Below are 20,383 nucleotides of genomic sequence, written 5' to 3' on the forward strand. Positions count from 1 at the left end.
TTAATTACAAGACATACCCACATGCTTGTGTGAAAGAAAGGAGGTCCTTGCAAGTTGTTATCCTATTTAATAGGTGAAGTATTAGAATTATTGAAAATAATTGTCTTAAATTATGCGTCTATGTAACTTTTTATTATATTAAATACATGCTTTAGACATTGTTACTAAATACTGGATTAAAACATGAATTTCCTAAGTAATTAAAATGACTACTCTTGAACTTGAATTCCATTCTTTCTCATTTTAGCAAAATAAATAAATAAAATCCCTTTTATAGATGATAATTGTTGCAAATTGTTAAATTGTTGGAAAAGGCATATTATAGGGTTTTGCTTTGATATTTTGGTGCTACTAAATAGATTGAACCAATTTAGTAGGCTTTTACACTCTCCACATAAGACAATTATATGTTATTTAACGGGGATTGAGGACGGAGATTTCACTTCAAGGCATGATGAAAGTCTTTTTTTTTTCTTCAAAGAACTGACACAACTAAAGTTGATCTCAAAAGCAAATCCATAAATGTATTAAGATCAAATCTGAAATTTCCAAAGGAGGGAAAAAAATAACAAAGAAAAAAAAAACTCATATTTGGTATAAGTGTATAATATAATTGATTTTTATGAATTTCTAAACCTCCAATATAGTTTAATAGGTTATATCTTATCTATACACCTTTCTCCATGGAATATTAGGTACCAATCAATTCTATTGGCATCATGTTTCCATCTCTACTTCAAGTCATATTTATGCCTGGACATCTGTGGATGGACCTTATACCAATGCAAAGCAAGTGGAGTAGCAAAATTTCTTAGCCATTGCATTATGAATCTTATCATCTTTTTTGGATTCTAGTTATGACAATGAATAGCATTTGACACTCAGCCTCTCAAACTTGACAAGTCCCTGTGGGACCAATGAGGAAAGAAATTGATTCATGCATCATTTTATTGTGGGGGACTACAACTTGGAACCATGAGAGATCATTTTTTTGTTTGTAGTTGTAGATCTTTCTCTATGCACTCACCTTCAAACTTTCAAATAATTCTCCTTTTGTGAGTTTAGATTGTTATTTTGCCCTTGTGGAATTTGCTACTACATTTCTAGTGAAACCTAACTTGGTATCCCCTGCATTTTTCTAATTTGAAAAAAGTATGCCTTTATTGACTAATGTAAGGCTCTCCAAAATCTGATTTTGATTTTGTTTATTTCTTTATGAATCATATCATCAATTTTTCTTATGAATTTTCTCTTAAGAATAAGGAAATTAGTAACTCTCTAAAAGTACCTCATTTCTTAATAAGAAATTAATGGTAAAAAAGGACATCAACTTGCCCACAGTGTTTGATTTTTCTATAGCATTGACTATCTTAGTCAGTATTGAAGTATGGGGGTGACTGGGTACATCAACTTGCCCATAATGTTTGATTTTTCCATATAGCTAGCCAAGCATGGTGAGCTAGTTAATTATAAGACATACCCACATGCTTGTGTGAAAGAAAGGAGGTCCTTTCAAGTTGTTATCCTATTTAATGGGTGAAGTATTAGAATTATTGAAAATAATGGTCTTAATTATGTGTCTATGTAACTTTTTATTATATTAAATACATGCTTTAGACATTGTTACTAAATATTGGATTAAAACATGAATTTCCTAAGTAATTAAAATGACTGCTCTTGAACTAGAATTCCGTTCTTTCTCATTTTAGCAAAATAAATAAATAAAATCCCTTTTATAGATGATAATTGCTGCAAATTGTTAAATTGTTGGAAGAGACTTATTATAGGGTTTTGCTTTGATATTTTGGTGCTACTAAATAGATTGAACCAATTTAGTAGGCTTTTACACTCTCCACATAAGACAATTATATGTTATTTAATGGGGATTGCGGACGGAGATTTCACTTCAAGGCATGAAGAAAGTTTTTTTTTTTTCTTCAAAGAACTGACACCACTAAAGTTGATCTCAAATGCAAATCCATATGTGTGTGAATAGAAAATCACCAATAATTGTTAGTTTTTCTTTTATGCACCTGTAAGAGATAATAATAAACTTAGTAGCTTGTTATGCTTTTGAAATTAATAAATCATAATCTATCACGTGATGATGCCATACAGATTAATTTTAGGTGGTGTTCTTCGACTGAAGCCTAGGACTTTGTGTTCCTTCCCATGGTTCCCACAGGGTTTCTTTTTTTTTTTTTTTGGGAGGGGGGGGGGGGGGGGGGTGTCTTTGATGTTTCCATATGAAGATACGAATAGATAAAATGAAATTATGTCAAAATTTCCGTTTCCATATCAGGGTGCAAAGGAAAATGGCATGGGCTAATATTGTGTAGCATGTACCTTTTTCTGGCTTCTTTATGTACTCAATTTCAGATTACATGTCATTACTCATCTTTAGCCTGCATTTCCCACCTTCTGCTTCACAATTTCCACACACAGGTTTTGACCAATTCATGGAAAATCTAGATTCCCCATATTCTATATTTAATGGGAGTGAAGTTTCGGAAATCTAGCAAGCAAAATATATTCATAAATAAATTAAAATAGACATTGCTCATAGATACGTACTGAAATACAATGTATGGTATTATCGGCATAATTCATGTAGTATTATGGTCCTATCACATCTAGCACATTTCACATTTCTAAAGATAAAAGAAATAGAGTCCTATAAATATAAGGACCAACTTACTTTTAGTGTCAAGAAAATTGACTCGATGGTTTTATTTGAAAAGTCATATTCAATAAATAAAGCATCAAAATTGACCACATGTACAATGGTCCACAAAAATTATTGAAGGAGTGTGATGGCTGTAGGAGACCATTTTAAAATTTTGAATATTTATTTACTCCTACAATTTTATGCTCATAATGAATTATAGTAATAGACATATACCAAGGAAAGGTTTGAGCTCTCAAATTGTTCCTTCTTTGTTAATTCTTTCTCTATTAAAATGCAACTTTTGATTTGAGAGCCTGATTTAAAGTGTGAAGGGTAAGATCAAAGTCCTAATTAAATTTCAACAAGGAGTAGAAATCTATGAATGGAGAAATCAAAGTGTCCACTAATTTGAAGAACCATATATGGAATGGTGCAATCCAATGTCCAAGAATGTAATTGTAACCTTTAGAGGGCCCAAGGACACTTCTCTAACAAAAACTATATGGAATTACTTACAAAAGAAATGTTGTACTTGGCACTATTGTTCCTTGAAAGCCCAGATTACTACTAGCAACAAGTTATAACAAAATAACTTACTTGAACATCTACAACCCTAATAATTATTTTTGTAGAATACTTGAAAAAAAAAAAATAGAACTTCAAAGGAAATGGAGGATTTTCTTTGATAATTTTACGGGCAAGCAAGAACACTATTCAAACATCTAAAATGATATTTTATTACTTGTACATAACCTTTCTTACAAGGAACCAAACTATTGTTTGAAGTAGAAACTTTATTTTATTACATACACTGATCTCATAGAAACCTTACACATAAGACACAATCACACATTATTATTGGATTACAAAATAAGCAACTAGATGGAGTAGGACTACCTTCCATTTAAGCTGATTGTACCCATGGAATTGGATGATGAAATTGGTACCTCTACCATGGATTGCTCATGATTCTCGATAGACCATAGAGTTGGCTTAGGAGGCATTTTCAATAGTTCAATCTCTCCTTCAAGCATCTCCAATGTTTTGCTCATTGAAGGACGATCCATAGGCTTCATTTGTACACACCATAGCGCAACTATCACCATTTTCCTTACATACTTTTTTTCATCCTCAGTGGCATCTCCCATTTCCATGTCCTCTCCTTGATCATATCTATCATAAATCCATGATGGGAAATATATTTGACTTGAATGCTCTGCAAATGCATTCACATTCTTCCTTTTTCCCACCATTTCCAATAACAACATTCCAAAACTATAAACATCAGCCTTAAATGATACACCTCCAATGTTTTTGTAGAACAATTCAGGAGCAATGTAGCCCAAGGTTCCTCTAGCAGCAGTGACTGATACAATACTTTCATCTGTTGAGTATAATTTTGCAAGACCGAAATCTGAAACTTTTGGTGTGAAGTCTTCATCAAGAAGAATGTTGTGTGGCTTGATATCAAAATGAAGAATTTGCATATCACACCCTTGATGTAAGTATTCGATCCCACGTCCTACTCCAAGTGCAATCTTGTATAATCTTTCCCAACTCAAAGGAATGTTGTTTCCTTGATCAAGAAAAACAAACTTATCAAGAGATCCATTGGGCATGTAGTCATATATAAGGGCCCATTTTGATCTCTGTATGCAAAATCCAACAAGTCTCACCACATTAACATGATGAATTCTTCCAATTGTAGCAACTTCATTGATAAAATCTTGCCCATTAGCCTTTGACATAACCAACATTTTTACAGCTACAATGCGGCCACTTCGGAGTTTTCCTTTGTACACAGAGCCAAAACCTCCTTGACCCAATTTATGCTTAAAATTATAAGTCATCTTCTTTATGTCTGAATATGTGTATTTGATTGGTCGAAGATTTTGGTAGTTATGTAGGAATTCTTCAATATCATCATCTAATGATAAGTGTCTCCGTCGAAACTTGTTAATTAAATAGGCAAAGAGGCACAAAATACCAATCACAGCTCGTCCGATGATGATCATGACTACATATAAATCACATGTTAAAGATATGAAAAACGTCAGAGGAAGATTTATAATCATCTAACCACATTCAATCATCAAATGAAACAAATGAAAAGGTCATTTCACCTATATCTTAGGTTTTGGATTTCCACTCAAACATAGTCATGTGACTCTTTTTCTTTTGGGTGACAGCATGATATACATAAAGGATGGAATAATCAATTGAGAAAATTTGTTTTGTTGTACAAAATTAAGGAATGAAATTAGATGCCAAATTCCAACTCTATTCTTCAATTTCCTTGTACTCTAACAAATCTGGGAATAATTTGAAATCAAATACATCACAAATTTTTAAAAAAATAATAATAATTTTATTTGAAAGAAAATTTCTGAATTTCACAAATTGGAATTTCAATTTATGATTCATTTTGTACAACCAAATGCATTGCCAAACTTGATTGTCGGCTTTTATCTTGAATGAAAGGATTCCAAAAGTGCCAGGCAAAAAGAGGTATAAGACGTGTGCAATTATATACTTATTGAGATCTGGAAGCCTTACCCATGAGTTGAAATATATAGACTGCCCCAACTGCAAACATGAGAGGAACAAAAATTATTAAGTTCAAGAAAAGAAAGATTCATACATATGATAGATTTAAAATGAGCAGGAAACAAATAGAAGAGAAATATTATTACTGCTATTGGTTTTGATTAAAAATTAGGAAGAGATGGATAGGATAGAAGAGAAAGGGTAATATTAATAATAATAATCATCATCATAGTTATTATTAGTTAAGTGGACGAAAAATCCAATCATTTATTATACTATTGATTAATTTAAATGTCTTATAATATTTTTAAAATTTTTAGAAATTTATTATATATATTTAAATTAAAAATAAAATTAAGCACATACCACATACTGACTATTGTGGGATTGAATGTGTAATTTAGAATAACAGTTCTTTATTTTATTCATTTATCGTGAACTCCAAAAATAAATTATCATTTCATTTTATCATCAAATTAATAATTTTTTATTATTATTATAAAGAACTTCTCAAAGCCTTACCAATTATGTCTCCATCCAAAAGATATCCGAAGTCTGCAGGTTGAAATTCAGTAAATATGGTCAATGGTAAAAGTAGAAGAAGCTTTTGCATTTTGCTCTATGTGACTGCCGACTAGACAATGATATTAAGCAGCCCATAGGTACCATCTTGAAATTGATGGAATGAAAATAAAAAAATAAAAAAATAAAAATCTCTATCTTTCTTCTACAACAAATGGAACTAATAAGCCTTACTTTGGATAAAGTAGTCCACACCTAATATATATCCTGTTAACAGAAAAACAACATAAATTGAATTTAACATGAGAAAGATAATAGAAGTAAAAATGAACATGAAAGATAATAAAAGTAAACTCCCAAAGTCTCACTGATTATAATTGGCAGATAGGAAAAGAACCCAACTGCAAGATCAAACCAATTAAGCAAATATTATTAGTTATAAAATGTTGAAGCAAAATAAATACATGAATGGATAAAAATAAACATTGCTCATACGTTTGGTGCACTGTACGGTATAATTGCTATAATTCACATCGCATTCTAGCCCTTTCACCCAGCATTCGCTTTTGCAGCGGAAGCTCAAGAATGAAAGTTCAAGCCCCAGAAGCAGCATTTCTTGCAAATCTGACATTGAAAGATTGCCGGGCTTCAAGAATTGAGTAATAATAGTCCTGCTGATGGTGCATGGATACTTAATATCTCCCACTTCCATGGACTCGCTTCCGACTAGTGCATAAACATATGCTTGTGAGGAAGATGAAGTCGCATTGCAAGGAGTGATAGGAATGTAGCTGCCGTCACTTATTGGCTGGTCGCAATTCATTAAAACTGCTGTACTGGTCATTCCCTTCCACTCCAAATAATATGTACTGTAATCATCGAAGATTTCTCTTGTCAAGAAATAGAGAGGAGTTGAGAGACAGTTGCCCTTTTCGACCCCAGGATCCACTACCCGAATGGTATAGTGATCGTAGTTGATATCAGCAACATAGTATTTCTCACCCTCCCGGACGTTTACCATAGTACGATTGTTTTCGCAGACCAATTCATAGTCAGGATCACCACACCCAAATGGATCACCTTTCAATCGGAAAGGGTTGCTGATGTTTTGAATCTCTCCACAAGAAGAGGGTCTGCAAGTCTGGTTTCCATTAGCAGCACAAATTGCAAGCAAGAAAGTGTGGAAGAGCGCTAACGCCACAAGTTGTGCTTCTCTAAACATCATAACATTTGAGAGAGATACGGAGTTGGAATTCTTCTGCTTTTATGTTTAATTTAAGAGAGAGAGATCAAATTATCCCCCAACAGGCTTGCGGTCCCAATTTTCCTGCAACGTGAAAAGAGTGTGAAATGAGCCTTATTGACTGTTATAGTCAACTACTTTGATTTTTCTATGTATGGATAACTTCACATTGAAGAAACGCATACCCACCCTCTGTTCATGATCAGGTTCAATCATTAGAGGCTTCTGAATTAGCATAATGAAAATGAAAATCAAGAATCACTATATTTGAAATTAATTTTTTTTTTTTTTTTAAAAAGGATCTTACTACTGAATTAGCAACTTTCCTCGACATGGGCCATAATGTATACCAAATTAACCTTGTACAAATAATGAATTATGTACGGTATCATGCTAAGTTACCATTTTTCCAATAATTTAAACTTCTATATGTTTTATATAGTTTATTATTATTTGTATTTTAAGTTTTGTTTCTTCTAACCAAATGCCTACTTTAAATCAAAATTTGATTTTTAAAAAACATACAAAATAAATTAAGGAGGACGGTCCATTTAGATTTAAATTATAATAAATGAAGTATTATTAAATTTTAGAGTAGGTAATGTGACTTACATAAAAATGTTTATATGTATAAATTAAATGGAATACTTACATTTTGAGAGAGACAAAATAAACATATACATGTGATACAGGGTGAAAGGACATTGTTATAAAGTGAAAATCAATTAGTAAAATGTACCACCGCAGTAATCCTCCTTCCTACAATTCTTCTCTATAAATTTTCAGGCTAATCTCCTCGCGATATTTGTATCTCCCTTTCCACTTTCTTTTCTATCCCAGAGATTTCTGTCCTTGGCAAAAATCACAAATTCCTTCCATAAAAATGGATCGATATCTCTGTTTGTTTTTGTTCTTGTTTCTGACCTTGTTTGTGGAGATGAGAGGGGGCCGAGATGAGTGCATGACATCGAATGGTTGTGGCGACCAGGGTCCACTCATCCGGTTCCCTTTCCGTCTAAAACACCAGCCACACCACTGTGGATATCCGGGATTTGAGTTATCTTGCACTGAGAATAATCAGACCATGCTAGACCTGCCAGTTTCGGTAAAGCTCTTGGTGAAGAAAATAGTTTACAAATCCCGGGAAATCATTGTCCAGGACCCGGATAATTGCCTTGCGAGACAGCTTCGAAACCTCAATTTAGCTGCCTCCCCCTTCTACTTCAAATTTGGACTGGACTTCACCTTCTTCATTAATTGTTCCTCATATAAAACTCCAGAACCCGGATCGTGGGCTTATGATTTTGAGCCCATCCCTTGCCTTTCTAACCCTGGTAACCCAGTTTATGCTGTTTATTCCTCCGGATCTGTCCAATATACGGATCTATCCTCTTGCCGCAGGCTTTACAACGCTTCAGCTCCAGGTAATCGAGATTATGGGGATTATATGTTCAATGGAAGTGCATTTTCTTTGAAGTGGTCGAAATCAATATGTGGAAGCTGCCCAGAAGGAGGAAAAATATGCAGACTGAAGAAGAGTAATAGCAGGGAACCAGAAACTGAATGTATTAAAGGTAAAGAGACTGCATCTTAATTCCCCATTCATCTTCTATTCATCTTCTTTTCATCTTTCATGCTCACCTCATATCCTCTACTATGATTTAATATACAAATGCTCCATTTTGGAATTAAAAAAAAACCATTGTAAAGGATATGAGCTGATAAATTCTGCTGATTGAATTTGCGTTTTATTGGGATTTTGAAAATCTGAAAAAAAAAAAAAAAAAAAAAAAAAAAGAAGAAGAAGAAAGGAGAATAATTTGATTACAAGGGATAAAATTAATAATCTCTAAATCTGAAAAAATAATTTAAAATAATTAGTGAAAATATTTTTTTACATTTTAAAACTCCTGTTAGATGAATTTTTGGTTAAAGTAATATATTGTTTTTCTTGCATTTCACCTCAAAACATCGAGCTAAACTAATGGATCCAAACTAAGGCCTTTTCTTTTCTTTCTTTGAATTTTTAGCGCTCAATAAAATTAAGGGAAATTATTGAACAAAGAGTTAAATGTTTATTTGGATTTAGTTTTTTGAAAAATTAAAGAAATAAAAGAAAAATGTTAAAAGTTCTTTTATAATGGATTCTTTCCTACCTACTTACAATTAATATTTTTCTTTATTTTCTTCTTATTTTTCCAAGGACGGGAACCTAAAAATACAAAGTAATACAATTGATATTCATTTTCTAGTTTTAATGGTTATCCACATAGATGACTTTTCCCTTATACCTAACATGAGAAGTTCGATGTTAATGGTCAATTGAATCGCCAAGTGTCATCGTACCTACCAATTGGATCACTGTATATAATGGTATAGAATAAGGATAGAGATTTCTTCACATTCCTTTTACATAGAGTTTCATTTTTATTTTTATTTTTATTTTTGTCATAAAATTGGATGAATTTGTGTTTAGGGAGTCATGAAGACAATACGGTATTATGAAACATAAAACTATGATACATAATAGGGATTAGAAGGGTATGTTTTAATTTCCACTACAAGTTAGGATAGAGTTAGTAGCAGAATTGGTATTACCTCAAAAATGAACCATAGAATACAAGAAAGGGACCCAAAAAGATAAGGTTGAAGCCTAGAATAAAATTAATTAGATTAAAATCATATCACATGAACATGTAATTTAGCATGTTTTTATTAATTCCAAGAGCATAACAAGCTAATTCCTTTTTTTTTCTTAATTTTTTATAGGTGTATCGAAGAAATTAATTGTGATAGGTAATATTCTATTTATACATATTTTATTATAGAGATAAAGATTCTTAATTTGGTTATTTTACCTATTTATTTAAATAAAAAGTTTAAGTTTTCTTCTTTTTATTTATGCAGGTGCAATCTTTGGTTTCTTTCTTCTCATGTTAGTAATTGTTGTGGCTTATCGAGTCTATAGCTCAAATAAAGTAGAAAGAGATAATAGAGTAAAGGTTAAAAAGTTTCTAGAAGACTATGAAGCTCTCAAGCCCTCAAGATACTCCTATGCTGATATTAAAAGGATTACGAGTCAATTCAAAGATAAATTAGGGGAAGGAGGATATGGAACAGTGTACAAAGGAAAGCTTTCAGATGAAGTTTTTGTTGCAGTAAAAATCCTTAACAATTCTCAAGGAAATGGGGAAGAGTTCATTAATGAAGTAGCAACAATGGGTACAATCCACCATGTTAATATAGTTCGTTTAGTTGGATTTTGTGCTGATAGATTTAAACGAGCTCTAATTTATGAGTACTTACCAAATGAGTCATTGGAAAAGTTCATATTTTCAAAAGTTGTCAAGAACTATTCACTTAGTTGGAAGAAACTTCAAGAAATTGCTATAGGTATAGCAAAAGGAATTGAGTATCTTCATCAAGGTTGTGACCAAAGAATCCTTCATTTTGATATCAAACCTCATAATATTTTACTTGACCACAACTTTAATCCAAAGATTTCTGACTTTGGTTTAGCCAAATTGTGCTCCAAGGAACAAAGTGCAGTCTCTATGACAATTGTAAGGGGAACAATGGGCTATATCGCTCCAGAAGTGTTATCTAGGAATTTTGGGAATGTGTCTTATAAGTCAGATGTTTATAGTTTTGGAATGTTGTTACTTGAAATGGTTGGAGGAAGGAAGAACATTGATGTTAGTGTAGAGAGTACTAGCCAAGTATATTTCCCAGAATGGATTTATAATCATTTGGATATAGGGGAAGAATTGCATATTCGAATTAAAGAAGAAGGAGATGTTGAGATTGCAAAGAAATTAGCAATTGTGGGACTTTCATGTATTCAGTGGTGTCCAGTGGATCGTCCTTCCATGAAAATTGTGGTTCAAATGTTGGAAGGAGAAGGAGACAAGTTAACCATGCCTCCTAACCCTTTTGCTTCAACGGTTCCAACAAACTTGAGCAAGCCAGGTAGAGCTTTTCAACAAGAGTTGGCAATAATTTCAGAACTAGATTAAAAATAATTGTCTATATGTTCAACTTATTATGAATGTATAGTTCAATAAAAATTCATATTGTAGTTGTTCAACATCATAGCATCTTTATTTATATTTCTGTTAATTGAACATATGATTGTATAAAATGATTATACTAGTGGCTCAATTGATGTTAGATTCCAGAAGTTCTTATTCCCATGTAATGTATTTCTTGTGTATTAAATTTTAATGAATATGTCCAAGAATATTCTCGCAACCCAATTTATAGTTCAGCTACACACAACTCTATAGATCACCTTTCAATCAAGTAAGAGTAACTAATGTTCATCACATTCAAGATAGAAAGTATTGCACAAAATAGTAATAGAATTAGATCTAGGAAACTTGGAAATAAGAGTCCCATCCACTACACCCATATAGAGTTTCTTTTGTTTCTTTTTTCTTTTTCTTTTTTTTCTTTTTTACCTTTACCACTTTTTTATTGGACTGAGAAGTAAGCCTAATTAGTTATGTAATGACTAAATTATATTGAATGGTGAAGGCTCGTTGGAGAACTTTGCATCGAATAAAATGGAGATCGATTTCGATGTGTTTACTTCTTGCATGAAACACTGGATTTGCTGCTAGCTAAGTAGCACTTTGGTTATGACACCATATCAATGGTGAAGATAGGGCAGGTATCCTAACAATAAAGGAGTTAGAGAGTCAAGTGAATGCTTGATCTTGAACTTTATCAATACAAATTACCAATGGACCATATGTACTAGACCACGAAAAATATTAGATTGTGGGAGAAATGAGCCATATGATATGTGACCATGTAGTAATCGTTGAGAAAGGAAAAAAACATGGACTCAATAGATTATGTAATAATAATAATAGACTCAAACTCTCTCAATATATGGTATATATTGTTTAACCTAAACAACAAAAAGCCCAATGGTTGAGGAGCTTGATGCAAACAAGCTTATCTTAGCCGAGAGGTCTGAGGGTTCCTCCATGTGTTTAAGATTAACTGCATTTAGGCTAGAACATCAAATCAATGGAACAATCTACTCTGTTTCACTAGGCCAAGCCCAATGGTAGGTCCATAGGCAGAGCTTGGATCATGTGCTAGTCAGGCTGGGTTAGGCCTGATACAGACCTAATTTGATCATGGCAACCCAATAAGATAATTATTTTCCTTGTTTTGTGTTTTTCTAATTTTTTTTGTTTGTAGTAATTAATTATATTATAAGCATAGCAATCTATGGACCCCGTATTTTGGCTCATGCGTTTCCCACTCGATGGCGAGCTCGATTTTTATTTTGAAAAATTGATTAATTTATTTGGTTGAAAAAAATTGACTTGGAGTCGCCACTTATTTTTGTTTTATTTTTAAAAGGGTAAACAAAATAAGAAAGAAAACCCTAAGTGTGACTCCTTACTTTGGAAAAGGTGGTCTGTGAAAAACCGGATCGGGTTCGGGGGTCAGGTTACTTATCGGGAAGGTACGGTAAAGACCGTAGCACCCCTCTAAGTCCCTAAAGTCGAGTCTCTACTAATACAATGAAACTGACGTGGCAATCAACGAGAAAGTCAATGGATACTCACCTAAATCATGCACAATATGGGAATCAAAACACGCAATAGAGATTGACTAGAATGAGAGTGGATGCGTACCTCGGCCACGAACCACAATGCGCTATCAAGAAACGAGATTAGTACACAATTAATGAATACAAAATATAGCAGTGCAAAACGAAAATCAAGCGAAATACATCAAGTACGACAGTTAACAATCGAAAAGGGTCAAACATAGGGCCCCCACCAAAGCCCCAATTATTGCTCATGAATTAGTCTTACAGATTCTGTGTTTTACAATTATGAAGAACTCATTACTGCTTACATAAAATCAAGAAAATCATAAGATTATTTAGGAACCGAAATGGGATTAAAACTATTCGAGTGAAGACTGGATTCTTGGAGTTTATTTGAAAATTGGAGTTTTTGGAATTAAACTTAAAAGATTAGAGCTCTGGTAATTAAATTGAAATTCGTCACAGAATATGAGAAATGAACTTTAGGAAATTGATCTGCGAGACTATGGATTTTGAAAGTTGAATTTGTAATAATAGTAATTATAAGGAATGAACTTTGAGAAATCGGACTGCGAGAATGTAGATTTTGAAAGTTGAATTAATAATAATAGTAATTATAAGAAATGAACTTTGAGAAATCGAACTGCGAGAATGTAGATTTTGAAAGTTGAATTAATAACAATAGTAATTATAATAATAATAACAATAAGATTTCGAAAGTTTGAATTAATAGTAATAATAATAATAAGGTTTTGAAAGTTTGAATTAATAATAATAATAATAATAATAAGATTTTGAGAGTTATAATTAATAATAATAATAATAATAATAATATTAATAAGATTTCGAGAGTTCTAATTAATGATAATAATAATAATAATAAGATTTCGAAAGTTTGAATTAATAATAATAATAATGATAAGGTTTCGAAAGTGTAAATTAATAATAATAATAATAATAAGAGATGAACCTTAGGAAATTAAACTGCAAGAATATAAATTTTTAATAATAATAATAATAGTAATAATAAGAAATGAACTTTAGGGAATTAAACTACAGATTTTGAAAGTTGAGTTAATAATAATAATAATACTAATAACAATAATAATAAAAAGGTGAATTTGAAGATTTAAGTAATAATAATAATAATAAATGAATTTTAGGAAATTAAACTATAGATTTTGAGAGTTGAGTTAATAATAATAATAATACTAATAACAATAATAATAAAAAGGTGAATTTGAAGATTTAAGTAATAATAATAATAATAAATGAACTTTAGGCAAATTAAACTATAGATTTTGAGAGTTGAGTCAATAATAATAATAATAATAATAATAATAATAAATTGAATTTGAAGATTTAAGTAATAATAATAATAGAAATGGGCTTAGACAATGGCTACTCAAATTGAGCCCTTTAATGGGCCTAGGGTGGGAAGACTGAATTTGGAGATTTAAATAATAACAGAGATGGGCTTAGGACTAAACGGGCTTAGGGTAATGGCTACAAATTGAGCCCTTTAATGGGCCTAGGGTGAGAAGAATGAATCTCAAAGAAAGCCAGTGGGCCTTGGGCATCTTGGTGGTGCATGGGATAAGTGGGGTAAGTGGTGCAGATAGGTGAGAAATGGGGGTGTGTGAAGGGGCGTGGTGTAGAGAGAGAAAAGGTGGCGTGAGAAGTGTGAAGCTTTAGGGGGAGAAATGGGTATGAGACTAGTGGAATAGAGAGAGAAGGCATGAACGGAATGCATGAATGATGATATGTATGAGGGGGAAGGATGGAAACGCAGGATTGGAGGACAGTGGGCCTGTGGGTATAGAAATATAGAGCATGATGGTGAGTGTTGTGTGCATGGGACTAATCGGACGAGTTTGCAACTTTGCATGGATATAGACATGTGGAGGGAGTGCATTTGAAATGCACTTGGAAAATGGATGAGTGGTGTGGTGAATACGCTTGACAGGTTTGAGAAATGGACATGAAGACAAAGATCATGAGGGATAGAATTAAGAGCAAAGGATAGTGAGAGAAAATGGGTATAGAAGAGGTGGGGAGAGAGAAAAGGTGGCGAGAAGAAGAGAGGCTTGGAGCACTTACGGCGGCTTCAGAGGAGATGGGTGTGAAAGATGGCGGCCGCTGTGCTGAAACGAGTGGCTGCTCACACTTCCCTGGACGAAACTCGGTCTCCGAGTGGAGTAACTCGTGGCAAGGGAACTTGAGGAGCCGCCGCTGCTGCAACTGTTGCCGACGTCGGAGTTGGGAGGCAGCAGAGCACCGGAGATGGAGACGGAGTCGAAGTCATCGACCGCGGAGAGGGAGAGATGAGGAGGATAGACGAATGATGGGTGGGGTGGAGTAAGAGATGACTAACGAGGTGCGCCCATAACAGGATGCGGAGAGAGGTGGACCGGTTGAAGGGATTCAAGATGATAGGTATGTGAGATAGAGATGTTGACATGTGGTGGTCATGGAAAAATGGGTATCAACATGGATACGTGCATGGAGATAATGGGATGAGGTTGAAAGTGATGGATATGGTAGATGGGGACATCTGTGATGGACGAGCATGGTGATGGGGTTGAGGGTGGAAAGTTATGATCACTTTCGTCAACAGAGGGACAGCCTCCATCACAAGGTCAGCTGCATCTGAAGGGAGTTTCTTGCGCATATTTGCAGCATTCGACAAGGCCACTCATCAGACCTCCACGAAGAAGAGATCCAGACATGAAAGCACTGCCATGAGTGCCCCAGCTCGTAAGCAGACGGTTAGGTGTTCCTAAGGTATCCTCTAAGAGTTTGTAAAGACTGCTCAGCCAAATCCATGTACACAGTTGTGAGCTACCTAGCACAGAAGTATGAGACTGCACAAAAATGCTCTACTATTACACATGAAGAAAGCAATACATCACATTAATGGATCAATGCCCGGGCCTAAGAAGCATAATATCGAGATTGCTCTCATGATTGGGCAAACCCACAAGCACTAGCACGAAGGAATCCAATGAAAATGCACTGAGTGACTCCTCGGCATCAATGGAGAGCATCCCACTCAGCTGTGTCAAGGCCTCTACCTGCCTTCTCTCTTCACTGTTTACCTCCAGAGTATATTTAGACCCGACAATCGATCCAGAAGGCAAACTACCCAGGCTCAACAATGCTCATGACCTCCTTCCTTGTGGCTCATGCATTTGAATAATAAATAAATAAAACAGAAAACAGAGGAAAACCATAGCAAAGGAAAGTCTCTAGAAAGAGAGCATGACAAAGCAAAAAAAACACAGGACATCAGTCGAAGCTCCACTGCATGGATTATCAGTGAGCAGGCTGATCGAGTGGGGGAGACCAGATCGGATAGGAACAAAACATGATCTTCGAGCACTTAGCAATAGAGGCAAAACAGAGTGAAATCATCTTTTAGCAAAAACAAAAGGAGTTGCAGAATATGAAACAACAACAAGCAGCCTACAATCCTCTCAAATATAAACAAGTAAATCAAGAGTATAGCCTTGAGCCCACACTCAGTCCAAACAATGCCAAGAAACCAGTGAGGAGCAAGGTAAGGTAATAAAGAAAACAGAGTCGTAGGGCTTGCACTTACCTTTTGATCTTCCTTTCAAACAAGTGCCTCTTTCTTTTTTTCCGAGCTTCAATCTCCAAGATCACCCCCGGAACCAGCAAGTCCCCTCCTCTGTAACCCCCTTAATGGCTTCCTTCCCCCTCAGATATCAGACCCCCCTTTTTCCTATCTAGCCCTCTTCTTTTTATTCCTCTGTTCGTGTCTTCCTCAGCAAGCCAACCTTCCCTTTCCTGTTCATCACATCAGCAAGCATGGGCTTGCAACCACTCTCTCTGCTGCTGCACGTCTCATACAGACGGCATCCAACCTCAGCTAGGGTCCCCTACCCCTTCTAATAATATCCTGAAAATTCAAGAAGAAAAGAAAGAAAAACAAACCCCCCCGGGTCTTCCCCACCAAAGGGGGTCTACACAATCATTGTAACTATCTTTGTTATTAAATTTTTTTGTTCCATTATTTCAGAATTTCTAATTTTATTTGATAAATTAATTCTTCTTTATCATCTATTAAATCTTTACTTAAACTTATTTTATTATAAGTTTATTCATTTATTTTTATTCCATTTTCTTTTTACAACTTTCGTGTCCTTATTTATGTTTTCCATAAATATAACAATAATTTAAACAAAAATAATAATTACTTGGAGATATACCAAACAAAACATACACTTCTTCAATGAAAAAAGTGACACAAAATTAAAATATAAATTCTAAAGAATTAAGACTAAATTAAAACAAATTTAGAATTGTAGGATTTTTAAAAAAAACTATTTGATAAATTTTAGCTTTTTAAGCTATTAAAGTAAAATGAGGGTTTATCCCTTATTCTTTAATAATATATGAAAAATTATTTATATAATAATGAAAAAAACTTTGGAACGTTTTCTTAGTTCTTTTAAAAAATTTCTAGTTGAAAATTATTAAGGTAGTAATGAAAACTATCAATTATCATTCTTTCTTCTTCTTTACCTTGCTGTAAATTCTCTATCTCCACATCCACTAAGTCAATTCTTTTGAAGGTTTTTCTTTGCATTTGAAGGACTTTAATTCTTTTACAATGAGCAATGTGGAATAGGCTAGATGAGGGAAGAGGTCATGACCTTCTCAACTCAGCTTCATCTTTATGGAAAAGTAGGTAGTGTATTTCTAGAAAGGGAGAAGGAAATTTTTTTTGCTTTTGTCTTGCTTAACCGACCATAAAGGCCACCAAATTGAAAAATGAAGCACTACGTTTGATGATGCATGTAATGCCACTAGTTTGCAAGAAAATGATAGCAAGGAATTAAGCTAAATTTATCAAAAATTATATTCAAAGGTTAAATCCCGAATATCATGTCTTTATCTTTGTGTAGGAAAGGAAAAATGTGTAAAATGAGTTTAAAATAACATATAAATATAATTTATTAATTTTAAATTTATTTTTCAATTTTTTTCTCTATTTTCTTTTCATTGTGTTCTCTCAAATTTTCTAAGAACTAAATATTGCTTTAGTTTTAGGAGTTTCTAACTTCAGTTTTTATCCAAAAACCTCAGAAGAAATTGAGCACATGAAATAATGTTTTTCTTAAAAATTCCTCATATATACTAAGTGATCATCATAGAAAATAAACTATGACTTGTAACTAAAGCATAAACATTGCAACAGTAGAAATGAGCAAAAGAGGGGGACGGAAATTCCCAACCCCATCCTCCTCACAAAAAAATAAACAATAACAATTGTCCAGTTGTTTCCTGCTTTCTTACTTTTAGGGTTTGCCTTTCCTGGAAGGGCTCTGTTTGCAGATCAGATTTTTAGTTTTTAAAGACAGGGTCTCTAGAATTAATATGCAGTATTTGGTCCTTAAATGCCTAACAGACCCATGGGCTAGCTAGCAGGGCAAGGCTAGCTAGCTTGGATTTGGGCTAGCCCAGCACGTTTGAGGCTTAGCATCATCATAGCCCAATTTGGTCGAGGAGGCAACTTTATGGTCAGCACAAACTATTTGGGCTAGAGCTTTTTGTTTATATGAATTGCTATTATTACTATGTCTATTTGTGCAATTAGAAATCTTGTGCGTGAGATTGATGAAGACTTGACCATTGTTGATATTGGAATATTAATTGAATTTATAGATAAAATAGAAATTTAATGTTGGGGATAATCACGTAGACCACTTGTTCATTCTTTTCTAGGTAGTTCCATATATTAAGTAAGGATTAAAATATCTGAAATTAGATAAATATTGGTTGTTGAAATCTATGTACAAAAATAAAAAGTATTTGTAGTAATTTTGTTTAAATTTAGATAAATTTTGATAATTAATTTTTTTATATTTAAATAATATTTATATTAACTCAAGAAAAAAGAATTAAATACAATACCAATGGCTATGAATGTTAATTTTTATTTTAAACTTAAAAATAATTAAAAAGACAACTTAACTCTACAACATTAAGTGATTGGAGAAATACTCAATTTAAAAAAATAGCTTTCAAACAAATCTTTCATTTTCTTGTTTTATAAAAAGCAAAATAGGGTACCATCCGCTTTGTCAAAAAAAAGTTCCATGTATGTTGTCAAATGGTAAATTGAGCAAAAAAAAAAAAAAAAAAAAAAAACATTATAAATTCCCGCATCATTATGGCTGAGGGAGGAATGGATCGCTACCATAAAAGCTCATATAGCTGGGGAAGGAATGGGTTGCTTCTATAAAACCTCTTATAGCAGGGGAAGGAATGGGTTGCTGTTATAAAACCTCTTATAGCAATGTATGGCCCAATGGGCACTATCTCTCCTGCCCAATTTAGATTGCTGAACCCACTGAGAGCAATGTCTTTTATCATTCACTCTTCTTAACCACCATTAGAGACCATTGAACTCTTCTCCCAAATCCATAATACCCATCCTCATCACTGTATATTTCTCCGACTAGATTGTTGTCGTCACTGACATCCTCATCACTGAGGGGGCTTTGATCAATGACCAACTCTCTCAACGACCAATTTCTTTAGCCACTTCATCGCCCACATCTTCCAGGTATTCTTTCGATTCCTTCCACTGCTTCACACTCTGTTATTCCTTTCTTTCTTTCTTTGATTTCAAATTGGGTTTCTTTTCATCACTTCTATTTCCTCCCATCTCTCTTTTTCTGGTTAGGGTTAGGGTTAGGGTTTGTGTTTGGATTCCCTGGTATATATTTACTAATTATTATGAGCATCAATCCCTCACCATACTTTCACATACCTCATCTCTGCACTCTTATTCTTCTTTCCATTTTCATGTGCATCGAAGCTTAGCTTGGAAGCAATGATTGCTCGTGTTCCTTCTCTTTTGTGTTTTTTTTGTCTTCGTGCATAAGATGAAGTTGAAAATTTTAGTGACATGAAGAAATTCAATGCAGTCTACTATTATTATAGTGCCTTGTCTGCACCTAATGAAATCAAAGGCTATGGAAGCTTCGGATAGAGCAAAGCTCTTCATTTTGCACCCTAATTAGGATGCTACACTTTTGACTCATCTTCATCTTGTTTCCTTTTTTTTTTTTTTTTCATTTTATTTATCTATTTTTTTATTTTTTTATTTTGAATCCATCAAAGTAACCCCCTTATACTACTTTTGTTCTTCATGTAAACACTAAGAAGAAGAGGACAAATTGAATATTAAGTTTATCGAAATTAATGGGTATCGCCTAGAAGCATTTTGTCAAAAATCTGAAAATTCAGATGTTGAAATTCATGTCATTTAACTATATTAATCTCATGTATAATTGCTATTCAGGAGAAAAATTTGATAGGTTTTGGGGTTTATGCAATTTTGAAGGAGGGAAAAGGCTTCCTAATTTACCTCCCTCAATTTTCATTTCTTAGGATTCAAGTGGTAATCTTAAATGGACTTCAACATTTGTTTTTCACCAACCATTCTTTTACTTCTATACAAATCCTGTTATCTCATGTATGGGGCAAATGCAATTTTGTGATTTTCTAACTTCTTAAAATTAGGAATTGATTTTTTAGGCTCATTTTTTCATTTTTAATTCAGCTGATTGACATAAGCTTGATATTTGTTCTTTGAGTGGAAATTTTGATGCTTACAGGAGAGACATTTTACTAATTTTATCTACTAGGTTGAAGGCATTTGCTTTTTCTTCCTGACAATTTACTAATTATCAAATTCCTTTTCTTTCTGGTTGGTTTTTCCCTTTCCTTTCTATTTTCATTTGAGGCCACCATATCTCAGGCAATTCACATCCTGAGAGAGTTAGCTACAAAT

The 20,383-nt window shown here is 33.5% G+C and overlaps 2 protein-coding genes across 3 annotated transcripts; one reads left to right on the top strand and one right to left on the bottom strand.

Moving 5' to 3' along the window:
* Positions 1-3,384: 3,384 nt before the first annotated feature.
* On the bottom strand, positions 3,385-7,071 carry LOC100853615 (LEAF RUST 10 DISEASE-RESISTANCE LOCUS RECEPTOR-LIKE PROTEIN KINASE-like 2.1). Its single transcript, XM_019218257.2, has 6 exons — positions 6,233-7,071; positions 6,106-6,138; positions 5,972-6,004; positions 5,738-5,770; positions 5,225-5,254; positions 3,385-4,685 (listed from the first exon to the last, which is right to left on the bottom strand). The coding sequence occupies exons 1-6, from the start codon at positions 6,960-6,962 to the stop codon at positions 3,562-3,564; spliced, it is 1,983 nt and encodes a 660-aa protein (XP_019073802.1). The 5' UTR covers positions 6,963-7,071; the 3' UTR covers positions 3,385-3,561.
* Positions 7,072-7,762: 691 nt separating this feature from the next.
* Positions 7,763-11,236, top strand: LOC100853655 (rust resistance kinase Lr10-like). 2 transcript variants are annotated; one of them, XM_010648311.3, is made up of 3 exons: positions 7,763-8,554; positions 9,750-9,776; positions 9,888-11,236. In XM_010648311.3, the coding sequence occupies exons 1-3, from the start codon at positions 7,864-7,866 to the stop codon at positions 10,994-10,996; spliced, it is 1,827 nt and encodes a 608-aa protein (XP_010646613.1). In that variant the 5' UTR covers positions 7,763-7,863; the 3' UTR covers positions 10,997-11,236. The 2 variants fall into 2 exon arrangements, with proteins under 2 accessions (XP_010646613.1, XP_003635153.1); XM_003635105.4 differs by lacking the exon at positions 9,750-9,776.
* Positions 11,237-20,383: the final 9,147 nt, after the last annotated feature.

Source organism: Vitis vinifera, chromosome 16 (assembly GCF_030704535.1).
Source record: "Vitis vinifera cultivar Pinot Noir 40024 chromosome 16, ASM3070453v1".
Taxonomy (NCBI): domain Eukaryota; kingdom Viridiplantae; phylum Streptophyta; class Magnoliopsida; order Vitales; family Vitaceae; genus Vitis; species Vitis vinifera.

Bases quoted from the DNA above. Each gene is read 5' to 3' on its own strand.
- LOC100853655 (XM_010648311.3), top strand. From the start codon at position 7,864: ATGGATCGATATCTCTGTTTGTTTTTGTTCTTGTTTCTGACCTTGTTT. The intron at 8,555-9,749 runs GTAAAGAGACTG...AATTTTTTATAG, and splicing joins AGAAACTGAATGTATTAAAG to GTGTATCGAAGAAATTAATT. The intron at 9,777-9,887 runs GTAATATTCTAT...TTATTTATGCAG, and splicing joins GAAGAAATTAATTGTGATAG to GTGCAATCTTTGGTTTCTTT.
- LOC100853615 (XM_019218257.2), bottom strand. From the start codon at position 6,962: ATGATGTTTAGAGAAGCACAACTTGTGGCGTTAGCGCTCTTCCACACT. The intron at 5,771-5,971 runs GTAAGGCTTATT...TTCAACCTGCAG, and splicing joins TGTGGACTACTTTATCCAAA to ACTTCGGATATCTTTTGGAT. The intron at 5,255-5,737 runs GTAAGGCTTTGA...TCATGTTTGCAG, and splicing joins TTTGGATGGAGACATAATTG to TTGGGGCAGTCTATATATTT.